Genomic DNA, 17,748 nt, shown 5'->3' on the forward strand with positions numbered 1-17,748 from the left:
TTAAGTGATACACGTCAAGTGAGACTTTAGTCCCAAGAGACTGCCTGGCAGTCTTAAAATTGCTTGTTTTGCTGTCTCCTCACTTTACTTTTTGGAGGCAACTTTGACGGCGAGATACTAGAAACAGTAAGACCTGATTAGGAATATAAAGCTTGGTAGCAAATCTTAAAATGTGAACTTGCCCTGTGGAAGGGGAAAAAACATGCAGAGATGTGGGATTTATTGATGTCTCGAGACATTCTAGCCTATTTCTAATTTCACATTTCCCCACATGAGTTGAATCAGACTTGAGGCTAGAAGAAATATTTTTAATTCTACACTCCTCCCCTGGGTGGCCCGGCAAAAATCTGTTTTCTTATCAGATCATGCTCCTGTGGTTTTTGTCACTTATGTTGTCAAATACTCCTATAAAACTCCCCTGACAACAGATCTTACATCAACTTGTGTAATTACTCAGACAACCTCTGCTTTGACAGAACAAGTATTGCATCATTCATCTGAGCATCAAACCCCTTTGATTAAATGGAAAGGAAATCTCACAGTCTGAAGCCTGTCAGTGGGTGAATTCTGTTGAGAGAATTTTGACAAATGGAAGTGTGTGTAGCTTACAGACCCCTGTACTTGCCATGCTTATGGAACGGGGTGGTGGCTATTTCAGTGATGCAGTCCATGTCCAGTAAGGCCTATGTGAGAGCTCTGTGACTGCCCACGGTACTGGCAGACAGACACAACCTTGCACAGCAGCACCAGCTCCAGAGACAGAGGTCCAGGGTAGCTCCAAGCACCACACATGAGGTGAGTGAGCTTGGGAGCAGCCTAGCTCCTGCTGGGTCACTTCAGAGATGCTGTGACTGGACTGTACTGTGATCCCAGAGGGTACATCTGTGTGGCTTTATACCACTGTCAGACTTTGGGTTTGGGTCCTAGCCAGTTTGAGTGAGGTGCTCAGAACATGCTCCCTGTCTTTGGGCGAGGTAGTTCACTCTGCTTTCAAAACAGGTGCTCAGTCCCAGATTGATATATGAGTCTTCTGGAAGAGACTACTTTCCCTTTGTAATACTCCCCTTAATGAAACTATTGCTGGAACTTCTGTATACATCCTGTTTTAACATAATGTGAGTCTGAAGAGCTAATACAAAAGCCTAAATACAGTAAACATTATTTTCAGTTTTTGTCACAGGAGGATGAAAAGGATATCTGATTCTGGCCAAATTAGAATGTCTGCTTCTAGGCTAGCATCACCTAATGTTTACATTAACAGACCACCTCTCTAAACATATGCAATATACTAATTCCTTACATGAAAGAAAAGCATTTATCTTAAAACACAGAAGCCAGGTCAGTGAGTCTGCAGACTTATTCCCCATTGAAAAATTGTACATCTTAGGCTCATCAAATTGAGGAAAGGAAATATATCTGATTTTCTTCTCACCTCATCATCTTCTTGTCTTTAGCCTGGCAAAGACAATATCAAAGATGAGGTGAGGTTTCTGTGCTTGATACACAGTAAATTGAATTATACAATCAGCACACAGAAATACATAACCAACTAATCCCGGGATATGATCTAGCCCATCTAGATATTTCCTCCATTGACAAGGGGCCACTTCTATCTTTTATACTTTCTAGTGTAATAATTTGTAAGAGTTGTTTCAAATCCTATATTTGCAGTGACACATAGTTTGTACAAAACAAGCTAAGGCTTAGGTCACCTAAAGCACTTGCTGTTTTCTTTTTGGATGTAACATGAGATAGATGTTGCTGTCTCCAACTTAGAGTGAAACCAGGCAGCTAATTCAAGTATCACCTGGTGCTTCCCTAGATGCAGGAACTCTTGTTATTACGCAAGTAAAAGCAAGGTAATTGTTTAATGCTTACCTGAGGGTGCACTGAGATGAACATTCACTCTCTAAAAGACAAATGGTAGCCACAACAGCAACTTTTTACTAATTCCCCACAGAGGGAAGCCTGGGGCAATGTTCATCTTGCTATCTTTAGTTGAAAATTTGTTACTCAGTGTAGGATGGGCTCCCTTTCTCTGGTCAAGACAAGGAAGCAAGTGATTCTAAAGGTCAGTACCTCCTTTCCACATTAACCTCTTAGAATGCAGCTCTTCCTAATGGCTAATCGAACCCAAATCATTATCTTAGGCTTTTTCACATGTGATGAGCAGAATCCCTCCTTAAGTATGTCAGATCATATATATATATACATATATATACATATATATATGTATATATATACATATATACATATATATACATATACACACACAATGGTTCTCTGTGAGAGCAGAGTGCACACCATCTCCCTGAAACTACTTCAGGGACTTAAACACAGAGTCCCCATTTAAAAGCCTAAGAGCTTCTCTTAGAGCAAATAAGGCACCTTCAGGAAGTGACTCAGATAATGCAAATCAGGCACATAAACTTTGCTGGTACATTCTCCAAGAGCTGCCTAAATAGGTGGGTGAACAGTGCAAAGTGCTCAGTGTGCTGCTAATTCATACTCTAGCTCAAGACTGACTGATCTCTGTAGGAGACAAGACACAAGCAGAAGCAGCTCATGTTTTTCTATTCCCCTTACTCTTGTTTAGTGTAGCCTGCAGAGGTGTCTAGGCTGCTTTAACTATTGCTGTAATTCAGGAATGCTGGAACATCTTCTGCAGTAGCATTTTAATGCTCTGGGATCCTTGAGGACAGCAAGCCTTGTGCAATTACCAAACTTTCTTATTCTTGTTTCTAGTCCCTTCGTGGATATTTCCCCATGCTAATACGCTCCATTAGAAGGCTTGTGAGCACAGTGAGTCAATCATACGGCATTAACTCCCAATCAGCTTACTCAGCTGTAAAAACCCTTGCGTTTATCTGGGAATGCCGCCACATCAGTCCCATTTGTAAGTGCAGCCAAAACAGTGGCAAATTCTCTAATTTTTCCTTTTCCCCTGTTTGCCAGCAAGCTCTAATATCTACTTGAATTACAAGACACGGTGATTTGAGCACTTGATCTCCATCATGAATCATCTGTACAACACATACAGACTCTGCTGTGTTGAATAAGAACATGACTTCACATTGCACACACAAGCCACTTTCGTTAAATGAGCCCCTAGTTAACTGCTTATGTAGTTAACGTTGTAACTGTGCCAGAAATGTCAGATTTCTCATGTATGTCATCACAACTGAGGTAAAACAAGAGGATTTAGAAACCTGTGATGAGTAATCATCCCCTCCATGAAGGATCTTTTCTTTAAAGTGCTCAAGTCATGCCCTGAAATACAAGCTAGCCTTGATGGAGACTCAAATTGGGTAATACATAGGGACAAAAGAAAGCAAGAAGGGCTGTATTACAGAAAAAAAAGTATGTGATGGATGGCTAAGGACAGAGAATAAAACATACTCTTCAAGATGCTTTGAGATTTTAAGGATGATAAATAATAAAATCTTTGACCAATTCAGTTACTTCTGAAAAGGAATAACAAAGACAGTAAAATGGCTTGTGTCAGTTCTCATTTGATCATAAAATAAGTTAATAAACAATGGGCCTGGGTGAGGTAACTCTGTCTTGTTTTCCAAGTTCTTGTAAGAAAAAAAAATACATCATGGAGCTTTTAAAGTCTAAGCAGTAAATTAATTCACATATGAAATATTTTTTTCTTTGCAAAAATATGGTAGCAGTCATGACTTCAACAAACTCTTCAAGGCACAACTGCTAAAATGCAGAGGAGCAGCTTTTTAATGCAGGCCTCACAGAAGGTTCACTGAACTGGTGTATCCCATTGGGTGACTGCAGGGGACTTTGGCTCAGGTGCTGCATGTGTCTTATTAAATCAGAAAAGTTTCTGTTTAATGAAAATTAATTCAATTGATACTTATAAAACTTATAGTTTCTTGTTTTCAAAATCCTACATGAGAAGAATACACCATGGATGTTACTTCAAGTGAAAGTTTTATGTCCATGATTCAATGCATTTTATTCCTTTCTTTGACACTCTGATTTGTTTTTCTTGTCCAAAGTTCTGCAGTGTAGAAAAGGATGACATTATTTCAGAATCTGTTTCCCAGGTCAGAATAAATGTAACATCAAACTGATCTGAGGGCCACAAGAGTTCAACCAGAATGCAGTTTAAGGCTTGGCAGATAAGAAACTGGAACAATGTGTAAAAGCCTTTCTTGAGTCCTCAAACTGCCCATTCAGTGTTCCTTTATCATAGTAATTGCCTTTGGGTTGTTTCCCTTCTGGAACTCCTTCTGTGCAGTAACTTTGGTGATAGAACTTGTTGTGTATATAATTTGGGGGTAATGCTGGTGAACGTGTTTGGGGAGAAGATGACAATTCAAATGACAATAACTCTGGGTTAACAGAGCTTCTTGCCACAATGTCTCATTAGAGCACCCAGTGTGAAACCACTGCTGTACTGTTGCTCTATACTCCAATTTAATTGGGCTGAGGGACTGATACATCACACTGCTCTTTAGGAAAGCAGCACAAACTCATTCTGCCCATCATGACACTTTGTTGTTGGTTTGTTCCCCCCGCCCTGATTTTTTTTGGCCAGGCTTCACGCACACCATTTGGGAAAAAATTCAAAGCACATAGCATTTCCTTTACAAAAGGCCAAATATTCTGCATGAAAACTGCATTTCTTCCCCCACCCTACACAATTTATCTGGGCTTTTTTTAGAGTTGTTTGCCATCAGTGCTGCGATTTCTGGTGTCCCCCTTGTTTTTTTCTGGGTAATGTTCCAGATCACACAGTTCTAATTTAAACAGACTGTGTCTCTTCTTGGGTTAGATAAATTGCAACTCAGAAAAATTTGCCATGCTGGTTCAAACAAGTTCAGGGCAACCTGCTTTTCATGGATACTGCTTCTCATTTGTCATTCTGAAAAGTTTAATACTAATAGGCAAATCTCTGCTGCTTTATTGAGCTTTTGCTGTTCACTGAGAGGCAATGCTGTTTTGAGAGATATTTCAGATGCTCAAAAGGTAATCTCAAAAGCTCCCCATCCTAATGCATGAAGAATGCTAGTGCTGAGTTATACATGTTGCCTCCTAGTTTAATGATGGGTTTTTACAAGGATCCTCAGGCTATTTCAGTGAGTTTTGTTTAAGATTAGTTGCTGACTTGGCACATTTCAGAGATGTCATATACAAGAAATGCATGAGAAGAATGAATTAAAAGTAGATGCAGCTACTTTTCCACTTTCCTGTAGTGGAACCAAATCTAATTGCTCTGTTAATGGCAAAAGACAGCCTTTGGAAAGCAGAAATATTTGTTATATATGTTTTTACATATACACACACACACATACATACATACATAAGTCATCTCATCTGCATAATAAGCTATGAATTCCTAGATGTTCTAGATGAGGAATTGAGTAGATGCTCTAACTATTTTCCTTCATGTATCCTTTTTCATACTGTTCTTGATACCTTTTTTTTTTCCCTTCCCAGCTATGAAGACAAATTCTTTTTATTTGACTCAAATATTTTCAAGTTGAGACATATTTTGAGTACTAGTAAAATATAGTTGTTTGGGAAATGAAGCAGATACATATTTCAGGATTTTTCTTAGGAAGTTTGTGAGTCAATTTAATATTCAGTTAAGTGGGGCTTTCATGCCAGCAGAGTAGGAATAAACAGGGGCACTGCCAGCTTGTCCCACACATTCCTTCTGCACATTTGGCCCCAATTCCTGAAAGTTGTAAGACTCTTAACTTTGGTCACAGTTAATCACCTGTAAGGTTATAACACACAGGGATTTCCCAAAGACAAAAAAACAGCGTCTGGGAAGAGCTAAAAATTCTTTTTTACTTATGAACAACACCAGTATGCTAAAAAAGCATGCATTATTTTCTGCTACCACCTTTGTTTATACTGTAACATATCCAGAAAGTGCTGCGTGCTACATACAGACACAACAGAGCTTGTATTTAAAAAGAAGAGCTGGGAAAAGAGACTGAAAGTGGAGGCAAAATTATTACAATAGATCACGGCTGGCTGGCTTTGTTTTCAAACAAACAGGCTAGAGCAAAGGAGAGAACTGAAAGTGTGAAGGGTGAGAGAAGAAGGCATGAGAAAAGAGGAGGAAAAGAGCAGACTGAGAAGTTGCTTTCCAGGGTTCTTGAGAATGCATGATGTTTGGGTCAACATTTTCAGAGAAAGAAACAGCAAGTGGATTCACATGAAGTAGAGAAAAACTTATCATTAAGATCCACCAAACAGATCAGGACTAATCTTCATCAAAATAACGTTTAAAACCCTCAAATTAGGAGTTATTTCAAGAGAGCAGAAGATAGCTGTTTCACAGCATTCCTTCATTTGACTTTTCAGGAATACTACACTTCAGATGTTTCAGTCATTTACTACATGTTGTGATATACATATTACCTAACTATATGTGAAGAAGCAGCCTTAGAAGATATTTATATAGTTTACTGCTAGCTCCTCTCTAATGGTAGAGTGTTAGCGCTAGCCTGTCTCTACTTGTCAGTTTCGGACATCTAATTCTATGACAGGTGAGCATCAGAATGTAACACTCTTCTAAACATATTTTGATCTTTTCTCTTCTCCAGGTTGTGCTGTTCTATTCAGTTCTGCCTGACTTTTGTAAACAGACAACACACTGAGGAATAAATACAAGATAAATAAAAATAATAATGATGAAAATGATACAGAAATCACAGTAACTCACCCTTGAGCTCTCCTTGCCCTTGCTGTCTTTACTGGAAGCTCCACTCAGCTGCTCAATTAAACTGTAATGTGTTAATTGTTCAGGTCCATCCTCTCCAAAATGGCCATAGAGACTGTGTTGGTATAAATCCAAAATTGACATGGGATTCCCCAGAAATGACTTTCTCTGATTTTGTTTTTCCTGATCAGCTGTAAGTGATGTTAAAAAGAACAGCATTATGGCATGCTTAATTGATGAAATGCACTCTACATAGATTGTAATGTAAGTTGACAACTTTAAAATGTATTTCAGATGGTTTAAGGTATCTGGAATTGAATGCAATATAAACATTAAAATACTAATTGCTAACACTCCAATCAATGCATATACAGGGGTCTCTTCATACTTCATATTCAAGGTGAAGGAGATGGCATGAGACAGTCAGAATTTTCCTTTTTTATTTAATTATAGACAAGATTATTTGGGAGGATCATTTTACTTATTTGCTCTAAGGTTTTCTTCTCTCTCGTGGTAGAAAGAGCATTCCTTTAGCATGTCTTTCAGTTTATCTATATTTGATCATTCCTCCCTTTTCAGGACATTTTCAGCTAGTGAATACAACAGCATAAAAAATACATCAGTAAGGTAAGAAACAGGTCCTACCTATTTGTTATAAATCCTTCTGCAATAGAAGAACATGAGGAATAAAACCTGTTTCCAAAGACCAAGGCTGGAAACACACTCAGAAGGTGAAAATAAAACCAAAGAAATTTTTTCAGCTTTATGAAAATGCACAAGGCAGAGGCTTACATGAACATTAACTTCTTTTCTCACACATCCTGTTACACAAACTTCAACTCTGTGTTATAACACATAGCTTCTGCTTTCAGTGCTTCCAAGAGAATTGCCTCAGGATAAAACTTTCATGAAATGGGGAATCAAAATATTTTCATGGCTGGAATGGAAGAACCTGGAATATTTGGCTTATTCCCTGCTATTCTATTGACCTTCTCCATAACATTGGGCAGTGCAATGAAGTATCATTGACTTTTAATAGCTTTTGCATTGTGCACTCAATTTCTCTGTTCCCTGCTCGTAACTGGAAAATGAACATCACACCAGCATCATAATTGTGCAAGCAGTGAAAGTTCATTAATGTTTTGAGGACTCATCTAATATATGTAATTGTGTATACATACAATAATATTCTCTATGGATTAGTTTGCTGCAGCCCCTGTCTTAGCATCATGAGCTTAGATCACTTGTGGTTATAAAGAAGCTAAGATCTTTGAATGCAAATGTGGTGGGCTGAAGTTCCCCCCCCAACATTAAACATAAAACCACCACAGCAGAGTGGAATAAAATAGGGTTATTAATACCATGTGAGAGCTGCATTTATAGAGAACAGGACAGAAATCCTGACCATAAGAAATGAACACAGCAGAAACAGTTATGCAGTAACACTTTGTAACTTTCTTTTCTATTTGTCTCAGTCACAATTATGAATTTGAGTTCTGTTACCAGCCCAAAAGTTAGGCATAGACACAAAAGTAATGATTTGCTATGTAAAATGGTGACTTCAAGTCATGCCTAGGTATCATTAAACTTGGGAGTATGCTGCCATCAAATGCAAATGTTTACATACAGTAAAATCCTTTCCTTGCAAATTGTGACCTATACAATCAAAAATGCTTATCTACCTCTTTAACAAAACACATCTTCCCTGGTTTAGAACATGATTTGTAAAAAGCAAAATCCATAAGATTAATTGTTTATGTGCTGATTTAAAGGACTCAAAACATTTCATACAGAGTCAAAATATAAACTTACAGAGGTAATGTAAATAAAGGGTCCTACTCTGATCTCTCTGGTGGAATCACAAAAAAATGGATTAGCTCTGAAAATGTCAAATGTTTAAGTCCAACTCCCAGCAGACACTGAAGAGCACAGTATGTCTGTCAACAGGATCTAGCCATCCATGGCATTTTTAATGCATTCATCACTGCGGCATCTACTGTAGGTGCTAATCTCCGCTAGGTCAAGCTCACTGCTGTGTAGAGGGTCAGCACAAATCCTATGAATCACTGAAGTACTGCTTAAGCTCTCAGGGCTTCAGTGGTGCTGAGACCTTGCACTGGCCTTTGCACTCGCCAGAATTTATCTCCTGCAGGGAAGCTGTTGGCAAGGATATGAGCCACGCTCTCCTCCCTCTCCCAGAGGGCACACGTCTGCAATGAAAGGTGGCTTGCTGCACAGCAAGCTGGTGGTCAAAACAAGACAGCAATTTCTTGGGTTATTAAACACAGAGAAAACTATTATCTCAAGAACTTAATGTGTTTTTACCTACTGGAATTCAGTAAATTCCAAATTGCCACCAGTTCTCACAGAAAGGGTTGATATTTCAAAATGGCAATACACAGTGGACAATGGGAGAGGCACCAAAACCAATAGCACTTTGATAGAGAGGCTGGGAAACTATGGCCTTGATCATTGCATATTTCAAGTGGCTAACATGATTAAAAAGAAAAAAAGGGAAGCTGTCTTTATAGTCACCTTTTAAATTTTATAATAATGCAACAGAAGGCTTCTTTTTACTTACACAGCAGGGATGTATGCATAAAAATCTATAAGCTGAGCCCTTGCCAGCAAAAACTGTGGAAGAGAGGAGAAAAAGATCCACACGTAGAACAAAAGGCAAAAATTAATACAAAGTTAATGGAAAATATGAAGTAAAATCTGGAGGTTAGAAAGTGAAAACTAGACAGAAAGTTCAATGAAGGACACTATCTGCTGCTGAGTCAGAGTGGAGATGAGGGATATACATGGTTATGTACGAATTTTCAATTACCTTGTTTGTTGTTCTTTGTAAACTCTACAAAAGTCTCCTCTGCAGTTCTAAAATAATTTGATTCATACTCTGGCTCCAGCTCAGTGTCACTGCTGCTCGCAGAGTAAGTACACACTCTCAGAGCTCTGTCCTGTAATAATAAGGGTAATGTAATTATTCAGGTGATGCATATATATCAAAATAATGCCAAAGATGGAATTAGCAGTGGAACATTTTATGTTCATCACACAGCAAAAATGGACAGTTCAGCTGGAAAAACCTTCTGCATTGCCAGTTCTACTAACCATCCCTCCTTCAAGCAGTAACAATCAGTCTAACATAGGGGGGAAATAATACATTTTGGCCCTAGGAAGCCTGCTGATTTAGTTTGGCAGAAACATTTCAGATTTTACTTCCCCCCCCTTTTCTTCTGTTCCTCACTGTAATACTGTTTCCAAATCTACCAAGTTCATCCACCATGTTCAGCTTTAAAACACCTCAAGTATGTTTAATCCAGCATATTTGTAACATGCAGGGCTGTCAGAAAACAAACGGTTTGCTGCAAGCAGCTCTGGAGACTGTTAGGATGGCTAGTAGACAATTCTTAAGCTTTCTACACCAGTAAGGCCTAAATTATTCCTGAATTCATGTCCCTTGTCCTGCCACTTATATTACAGTACTGGAGAGCCCTTGGTTTCCAGCTAATTCCTATCCCATCTCTTTTCAGTAAGCAACACTAAGGATTTTCTTTTGGGAATAAAGAGGTGAATGTTGACAGCTCTGGAGAGCTTCTAACCATGGAAGACATAAAGGTGTAAACCTTTCAGGAGCAGCAGCCCTGAATAAAACCCACAAAATGAGTATGGAGAAGCTAAGCCTCATACTGCTCAGTTAATGGCATCTACAGGTAAAAATACCACCTGCTACCACACTGACCTCCTGACTGTTAGGCAGACTAATTAGCAGTAACACATGTAATGTGTTAAGATGGTTTTGGGGCTGGAGGTCATTAGTCATCACTGGCTCAAGGTGAAGACCACACTGGTGCCATTGGTACTTGGAAGCCAGCATTATTGCACTGCAGAGGATTCACTACCAGTTTGCCAGTGACACACAAGTACATTTATCTTTCTGTTTCTGCTATGTGCCAGGTAAAAATGTGAGCTATCTCAGTTGGGAAAATCATCGATAAAGCAGACATACAAACAAATTATGCAACAAAATGTTTTTAGCCTCTTGTAGTGAAGGCCTATCAGCTAGTAGTGTCTGACAATTTCCTTGCTTAACACTCTTTTTTTTTTTGATGAAGTTTTTTTCTCTCTTTGCTAACCTGCTGACCCTGCAGTTCTTGTGGGACTTGCCAGCCTGGCATTCCTGAATCTGTAACTTGACAACATCAGCAGGAGCTTTTACACAGGTCTGTGAATTTACCTGTTTGTTCTTTTTGCAGTTCTCATGAAAAGACTGAAGAACAAACAGATCATTGCAGGGATTAACCCAATCCCACACAGAAACATGTAAGAATATTTCCCTTTCACAATACTTTCACAGCACATCTGCTCAAATGCTCATACTACAGAGCCAGCCAGACAAGGAAACCTAGCCCTGAGGGAAAAAAAGAGATCCAAATCTACTGGAAAGCAAACAAACAAGATCAAGTTTCTTACAGAGAGAAACAGGGTAGGAGGTCTCCATTTCCTTGTCTATAAAATGCCTGTGAGGATTGTAATTAAAATATGTTTGTAAACGATGGGGACAAAATACCTTTGGGTGCTGTATTGTAATTATAAATAATGAGATTGCAAATGTAGGGCATGGAAATAGATGTAGCTGCCAGATTGCTAGTTATTCTTCCTGCTGTATTAAAAACACTCAACATTTCTAATTCTGTACACCACGGTATATATCTCATTTGACAGATGACACTAACTTTACCTTTGCTTTAGTAGTTTTCTTGGTTGTCCACTCTGGAAGAACTTTTCTATTTTCCACAATTTCTTCAGTATGCTCTAATGAGGCAGAGGTCACGGAGCTTGGTACTTGTTCCCTTTGCTTTGCAAGGTTAAGTATTCCTGAATTAAGAGAGACATTATTTAAATTGGAGGTCTCATCAGCATCCTTGTGGCAGTGTTTCAATTATAACTCAGTAAAAATGGGGACAAGTCATGACACTTTCATGATGTCAAATAATACCTTACTACTCAAAGGCACAACTTACTAACTTACTGGAATAATTCTAACTACTACAGTGGCAGAATTTGATCCAAAGCTTTTTCCAGTTAACAAAAGAAGAGGAAGGAATAGATTTAAATCCCTCTAATAGTTTTAAAATATATACTCTTTCACATAAGAAACAGAATTCAATAACTACTTTTCTACTTTTAGGCATTCTAGGATCTGCTTTGCTCTTTTATGTTCTTGGAGAAAGAACAGGCTGTTAACATAAATATAATTGCAAGTACCTTTCTAGCAGAAATTCTCAGCTAGCCTTTTTATTTGCTATATATGCACTATGCAAAATCATAACACCAAAGAATATATGTGGTGCATTTGATATAAATTGATTGTAATTTGGATGAGAAAGTGAGAGAGAGTGAAGAATGGAATGAAAATACTCTAGTCAGGAAGGAGTTGACCCCACCATCTGATGTATACTACTTTTTTAACATCTCTTCATGACAATTTAATTAAGATACAAACCTTACAAGGTTGGTGCAGTGAATATTAGCATTAAAAGCAGGACAATCTTACTGCTACTGACTTCTTATGAAGCAACTCAATGCTTGCTGTTTCTGTTCAATTTGTTATAATGACAGTGTTTAATCATGGACTCGACTCTATAGCACACTGCTGAATTGAGGTCACACATGTGCCTGTTCAAGCATGTAGCATATAATCTATAACTAAGATTTTTCTTCTGAATCCTTCTTAGCTGTACCATTAATTAACAGTATTTCTATTAAAAAACCCCAAACAACTAAGCATTAAAATATCTTTTATTTAGCTTTGATCTGAAATGAGTAGAGGAGTCTGCAATGAAGCATACAATGTGTGTTTGCAGTCTATTTTACCATTACAATACTGCACTGTGAATATTGGTAAATCAACTAAGTTCTAAGATGTTTAATTAGAATTCTTCTGTTATGTACCTTCTGAACAGAGAGGCTTCTTTCCTCCTAGGCTCAATTTTAAGTTGGGTCTCTCACTACAAAAAAGGTGTTGGAGTGTGCCCAAAGAAGCATGAAAAAGCTGGTGAAGGGTCTTATAAGGACCACCTGAGGGAAGTGAGATTGTTCAGCCTGGTGAAAAGGAGGCTCAAGGGAGACCTTCTCACTCCACAACTACTTGAAAAGAGGCTGTAGTAAGGTGGGGGTTGTCTCTCAAGTAACACACAGACTAGAGGAAATGGCCTCAAGTTGTATCAGAGAGGTTTAGGCAGACATTTGGAAACATTTCTTCACTGAAAAGGCTGTCAAGTGGTGAAGTCACCATCCCTGGAGGTATTTAGAAGATGTGGTGCTGTGGTGCTTAGGGACATGGTTTAGTGGTGGCCTTGTCAATGCTGCATTAAGGACTGGAATCGATGATCTTAAAAAGTCTCTCCCAACATACAGGATTCTATGACTCTATGATAATTCACATCAGCTCATTAGGAGAACACATATTCAATAGCCTTAAACTAAGCTTAAAACGTTGTATTTAACCATACATGTTAATTATATGGAATATCTCTTACACAGTGATACAGATTTATGCAAGTTAAACACACAACATTTAAAAAGGCAGTAAATGCTTATGCTGACAAAGTGCTAAGAGCTGTAATCCCAATAAATGCATGACACTGCCTCTGGTCACGATAAAACAATACTCCTCTCCATTAAACCAATTACTTTTACTGTAAGCATTTTGTACCGTATCTATCATGCTGACTGTAAATAAAAGCTGTACATAAAGATTTCTAATGCTATTGACATATATATATCAATAACTCAAAAACCTTCATGAATGCCTGTAACTCATCAGTGTGCATTTATACAAAATTGCAGAGATTTCAGTGGGGCTGTTTATTAATAGAAAGGCATCTGTTGGTGCTTTGCTGGATTTCTAGCCCTTTCATTCCTTTGTCAGCATTTGTTTTACGGTTTAAACACACATGCTGAGTGAAAGTAAGGTGTTTTATGTTCGTACATAGAAATGTATTTGTATGATGCAGTGAAGTAATGAGAGTCTTGCTTGAGGTCAAGACCTATATTCATTGGGACAGAATTTATGCACTGAGGCTGAATCAGTCTTCAGTTTAAATCTGGTTTCAAAAGCAAATCTTTATGAATATATCTTTTCAGCGTCACAACATGGCTATGCTTTGTACTTTGCCACAAAGGCTGATGCTGAATATTGGTGAGCATCTGCATTCTTATTCAAGTCAAACTCTGAGCCTGGCATATGTTTTTTCTTCAAGTACTGTTCCTTGAGAAAAGGATTTAAGTGCTTAACACGTTTTATTTCCTCGGATAAGCATTATGTGCAACGAAATTTCCATATGGCTCAGGTCACAAACTTGTTAACCTTATACATTCATAAAAAGAGTATCTTCTGCTTTTCATTTAACATTTCTGTTATCAACTGTCATTATTACAGGACTTCTGCTAATCACAACAGATGCCAGGGCAGAAATAATGTGATTTTCAGTGCAATTGACATTTTACCTGAGGAAGCTGGTTTTGGAAGGCGACTTTGAAAAGGTCGTATACCTTTGGCAGTCATGGCTGGATCGGATGTTGAGTGACTAATTATGCTTTCTACAGACTCCTGGCTCTTCGCTGTTGAAGGCACTTCTCGCTCAAGAGTTTTGGCTTTTACTGAAGGAGCTGAAGGAAGGACTTGCTCAGATGGTGCAAGGACTTCTGTTTCCATGGCTGATTCTTGCTTAGAAGCATGTCGCCCTGTAGAGCGGTTTCCTGAGTCGGGGAGGGGGAAAGTTCCAATCCCACTGTCCAGTGTCCTCATCTGGCAGCAAGACTCTAAGATACAGGAAAACTGTGTGATGGGGTGGAGCTAAAGGTGTTGTTGGTATTACAGACAGTGAAAGGGTCTACGGGTAAAAAGGATATCTTTGAGGAAGGGATTCAAGGAAAGAAGAACATTTTGCATTTTGTGAGTGTGCTGTTACCTGTTGTTTGTATGCTTCCAACTCATCTGTCTAACTGAATACAACAGAAATACTATTTTGGGACGCAATTAGGCTAACAGATGCCATAACACTGAAACTGGCCTGCTTCAGAGTTAGTGTGAAAATGAGTGAGATGGGCTCGTGCTAGAAAGTGATTACAGCTGGAATTTTTACATTATTTAGTTTGAAGACTCACAAAGTTTGGAGAGTATCAATGTCAGGGACCTAGTAGTGTAATATATTTCTTTCTACATAAGCCCGTGCTCCACAAAAGCCTCTGCTTTCTTAACTGTTTCTCTTACAAAAAGTTATTAATCAAAATGTACCATTTATTCTTACAAAAAGCTAAAATCTGGAGCGTTTACCAGAGATACCCACCTCTCAGAGCATCCTGGGAGACTTGGATAGCAACACACGTGCCTTTGTTCACTGTGTTATGCTCTGGTTCTGTATATCTCATTATGGGTAAATGCACACTTTCCAACACAATGTCAGACAGGGATACCTTAAGTAATTGGTTTGAATGTAGTATGGTTACACATAGTGCTCCAGCTTATCCATCCTACTGGAAAGATGCTCTGCTAACCACGGAACAGAGAAAGATGCAAGTGTAGATATGTGCACATTTCTATTCTTGCAACCGGGATGTGACAGCACCACTCCACTCTGTTGTTTTCTATTGATTTCCAGAGATGTCAATTCTGTTTGTACAATGAGGAAACAATTTCAAAGGGACAATGATGGCAAGGTATAAATACCAGGGAGGGAACTTTAGCACTAATGAATGGAAAATGAACATAATTTAGGTTAAACGTCTGGAAACATCCCTTGACAATGACATCTTCAGTCTGTGGCAGACACTCCCAGAGGAAGTAAAGGAATTTCCTTGGCTTTGAACAATTTAAGGCTACACTGGGTAAAAGATATACTGCAGTGAACAATTGTACTTTAGAAGGAGATGCAGAATATGACCCAATATTTCTTTTCCATCTCTATTTTCTGTGTTCCTGAGTATTGATTTTTTTTTTTTTATGATATACCCATCTCTTATTTAAGTCTGTTGTAGTTAGCAGTCCCCTGCCAATTCACTTTCATGACTTTTGCCACTGCAGTGTTTCTAAGACTCTCAGAAATTCAGAAATACTTCTCCTCTATGGGCTTGCCTATTTGCTTTTGAAATAAGAATACTAACATGGTAATTTTCTCTTAAAATCTTAATCTCAATGGACTTTGTTTGATAACATGTAAGAAACCATTTACAGGTAAATGAAATGTCTATTTATATTCCTTGGTTCTCGTGAAAATGAAGATAATTGTATTTGGTTTTGATGAATCAAAGGGAGGTATCCCAGCCACTTAACTCTCTTACTCTAGTTCTCCTTTCCCTAAGATATTATTTATTTTGTTTTGGAATAGTGAAATCCTAGGTAGAAGTGGGTGAACTGTTCCTCTCAGCATATAACAGAGCGCAGAAAAGTAAGTTAAAATGCTAGGTGTCCGCCCTTGCTGTTTTCACTGTAGATAATCAAGCCTAAACAGTGTGTTTGCTGATGGACAGGCAATGTTCCAACTAATGACTAGCACTGACAAGAATCAGTAAATAAAGGAAAATATTGAAGAAGAAAGGACTTCAATTAGTTGCCTCTTGACCAGAAGAAAGATTTGTACAACACTGGTTATGCTGGAGAGGCAGAAGTCTTCAGCAGAGACATGGAGTAAAATGGAAGTACCACAGAAAGAACATGCTGGAAACAAAAATCGGAAGAATTTTCCCTCTATCTGTAGTGTTAATGATGGAAATGATTTTGCAATCCAGTTCCACAGGGACTCTGAATGATTTTATAGCATTGTTTCCTTTCTGAGCATTCTCTAAGAAACTACAAAGTCATTCCCTCCTAATTACAGGAAAATTAAGTAAATCCAAAATGTATACCAAACAGCAAAGCTACATCCTTTGATCAAGATGAATTGGAAGAGGAATACTATTTTATCTCCTAAGGCCATGTTTCTTAGAACTGCGTAAGGATTTGTCTTGTTCATTGTTACCTTGTGTACATCTAGGTCTGGAACATGAAAGCAATGGCATAAAGTCAAGAGACAAAGAAAATACTATCTCCTGCTGTTCCCAAAATAATTGGGAGAGCGATGGAGAAGCACACCAGCAGTGCCACATTTCATTATAAGGAAAAGTAGTTTTAATCGATGGTAGTCTTCCTTCACAGAGGCTTTATCCATGATAATGGAAATGCAGGTGGGAACTTAGTTTGTAAAACAGCTAGTTTTTAATTCTGAACAACCACAAAAGGGCCTGGCTTTCAAATGACTCAAAGCTCAGCAGCTCCTGTTGTGACTCTTAAAAAGATTCTTGAAAAATGCTGTGACTCAGCTCTGTTGAGCAACCCTCAAAACCCCTAGTCCTCAAATACAGAGTACACCACAAATCTTATTTTAATCGATGATAGTCTTCCTTCATAGAGACTTTATCCACAATAATGGAAATACAGGTTTGTAAACCAGCTAATTGTTAATTCTGAGCAGCCACAAAAGGGTCTGGCTTTCAAATGACTCAAAGCTCAGCAGCTCCTGTTGTGACACTTAGAAAGATTCTTGAAAAATGCTGTAACTCAACTACGTTGATCAACCCTCAAAACTCCTAGTCCTAAACCACAGAGTACAACACAAAAATTTTTAATGGATGTTAATTTTTCTATAATAAAATTAAGCAACTGATCCCTAAAACTGTATTATACAAGTAAGAAAGTATCTCTCAGAACAATTTGTATTACTGAAGGAATGAATATACATTATCTTGTGCTGTTTTCAAACTTTTATGAGGTAACTGCAAAATAAAAGAGTATGTTATATATCTCAGTGACAGCTTTCAAGCCGAACTGTTCATGGCCCATCTGATTTCATCAGTTGCACACTGACACTTCAAATGACTGTTATCAGCCGGAGCTGCACAAGACTACAAAATGAAAATATGTAAAAGTTAAATCTCTGATGCTGCAACAGTACTACTCAATGGATGAAAAACGATTCTGCACAACACTGATATCTGAAAAGAGTTAT

The 17,748-nt window shown here is 38.2% G+C and overlaps 1 protein-coding gene across 9 annotated transcripts in view; it reads right to left on the reverse strand.

Moving 5' to 3' along the window:
- NCKAP5 (NCK associated protein 5) overlaps positions 1–17,748 on the reverse strand; it is a 257,106-nt gene that overhangs the window by 20,127 nt on the left and 219,231 nt on the right. For 6 of the 9 annotated variants that reach the window (XM_054176887.1, XM_054176890.1, XM_054176884.1 and 3 more), the window contains 4 exons: positions 14,213–14,527; positions 11,442–11,578; positions 9,528–9,657; positions 6,701–6,888 (listed from right to left, as the gene is read on the reverse strand). In XM_054176887.1, coding sequence (XP_054032862.1) covers positions 6,701–6,888; positions 9,528–9,657; positions 11,442–11,578; positions 14,213–14,527 — 770 coding nt within the window. The other 3 variants (XM_054176944.1, XM_054176930.1, XM_054176921.1) reach the window with 3 other exon arrangements.

The sequence above is a fragment of the Dryobates pubescens genome, chromosome 2 (assembly GCF_014839835.1).
Source record: "Dryobates pubescens isolate bDryPub1 chromosome 2, bDryPub1.pri, whole genome shotgun sequence".
NCBI lineage: Eukaryota > Metazoa > Chordata > Aves > Piciformes > Picidae > Dryobates > Dryobates pubescens.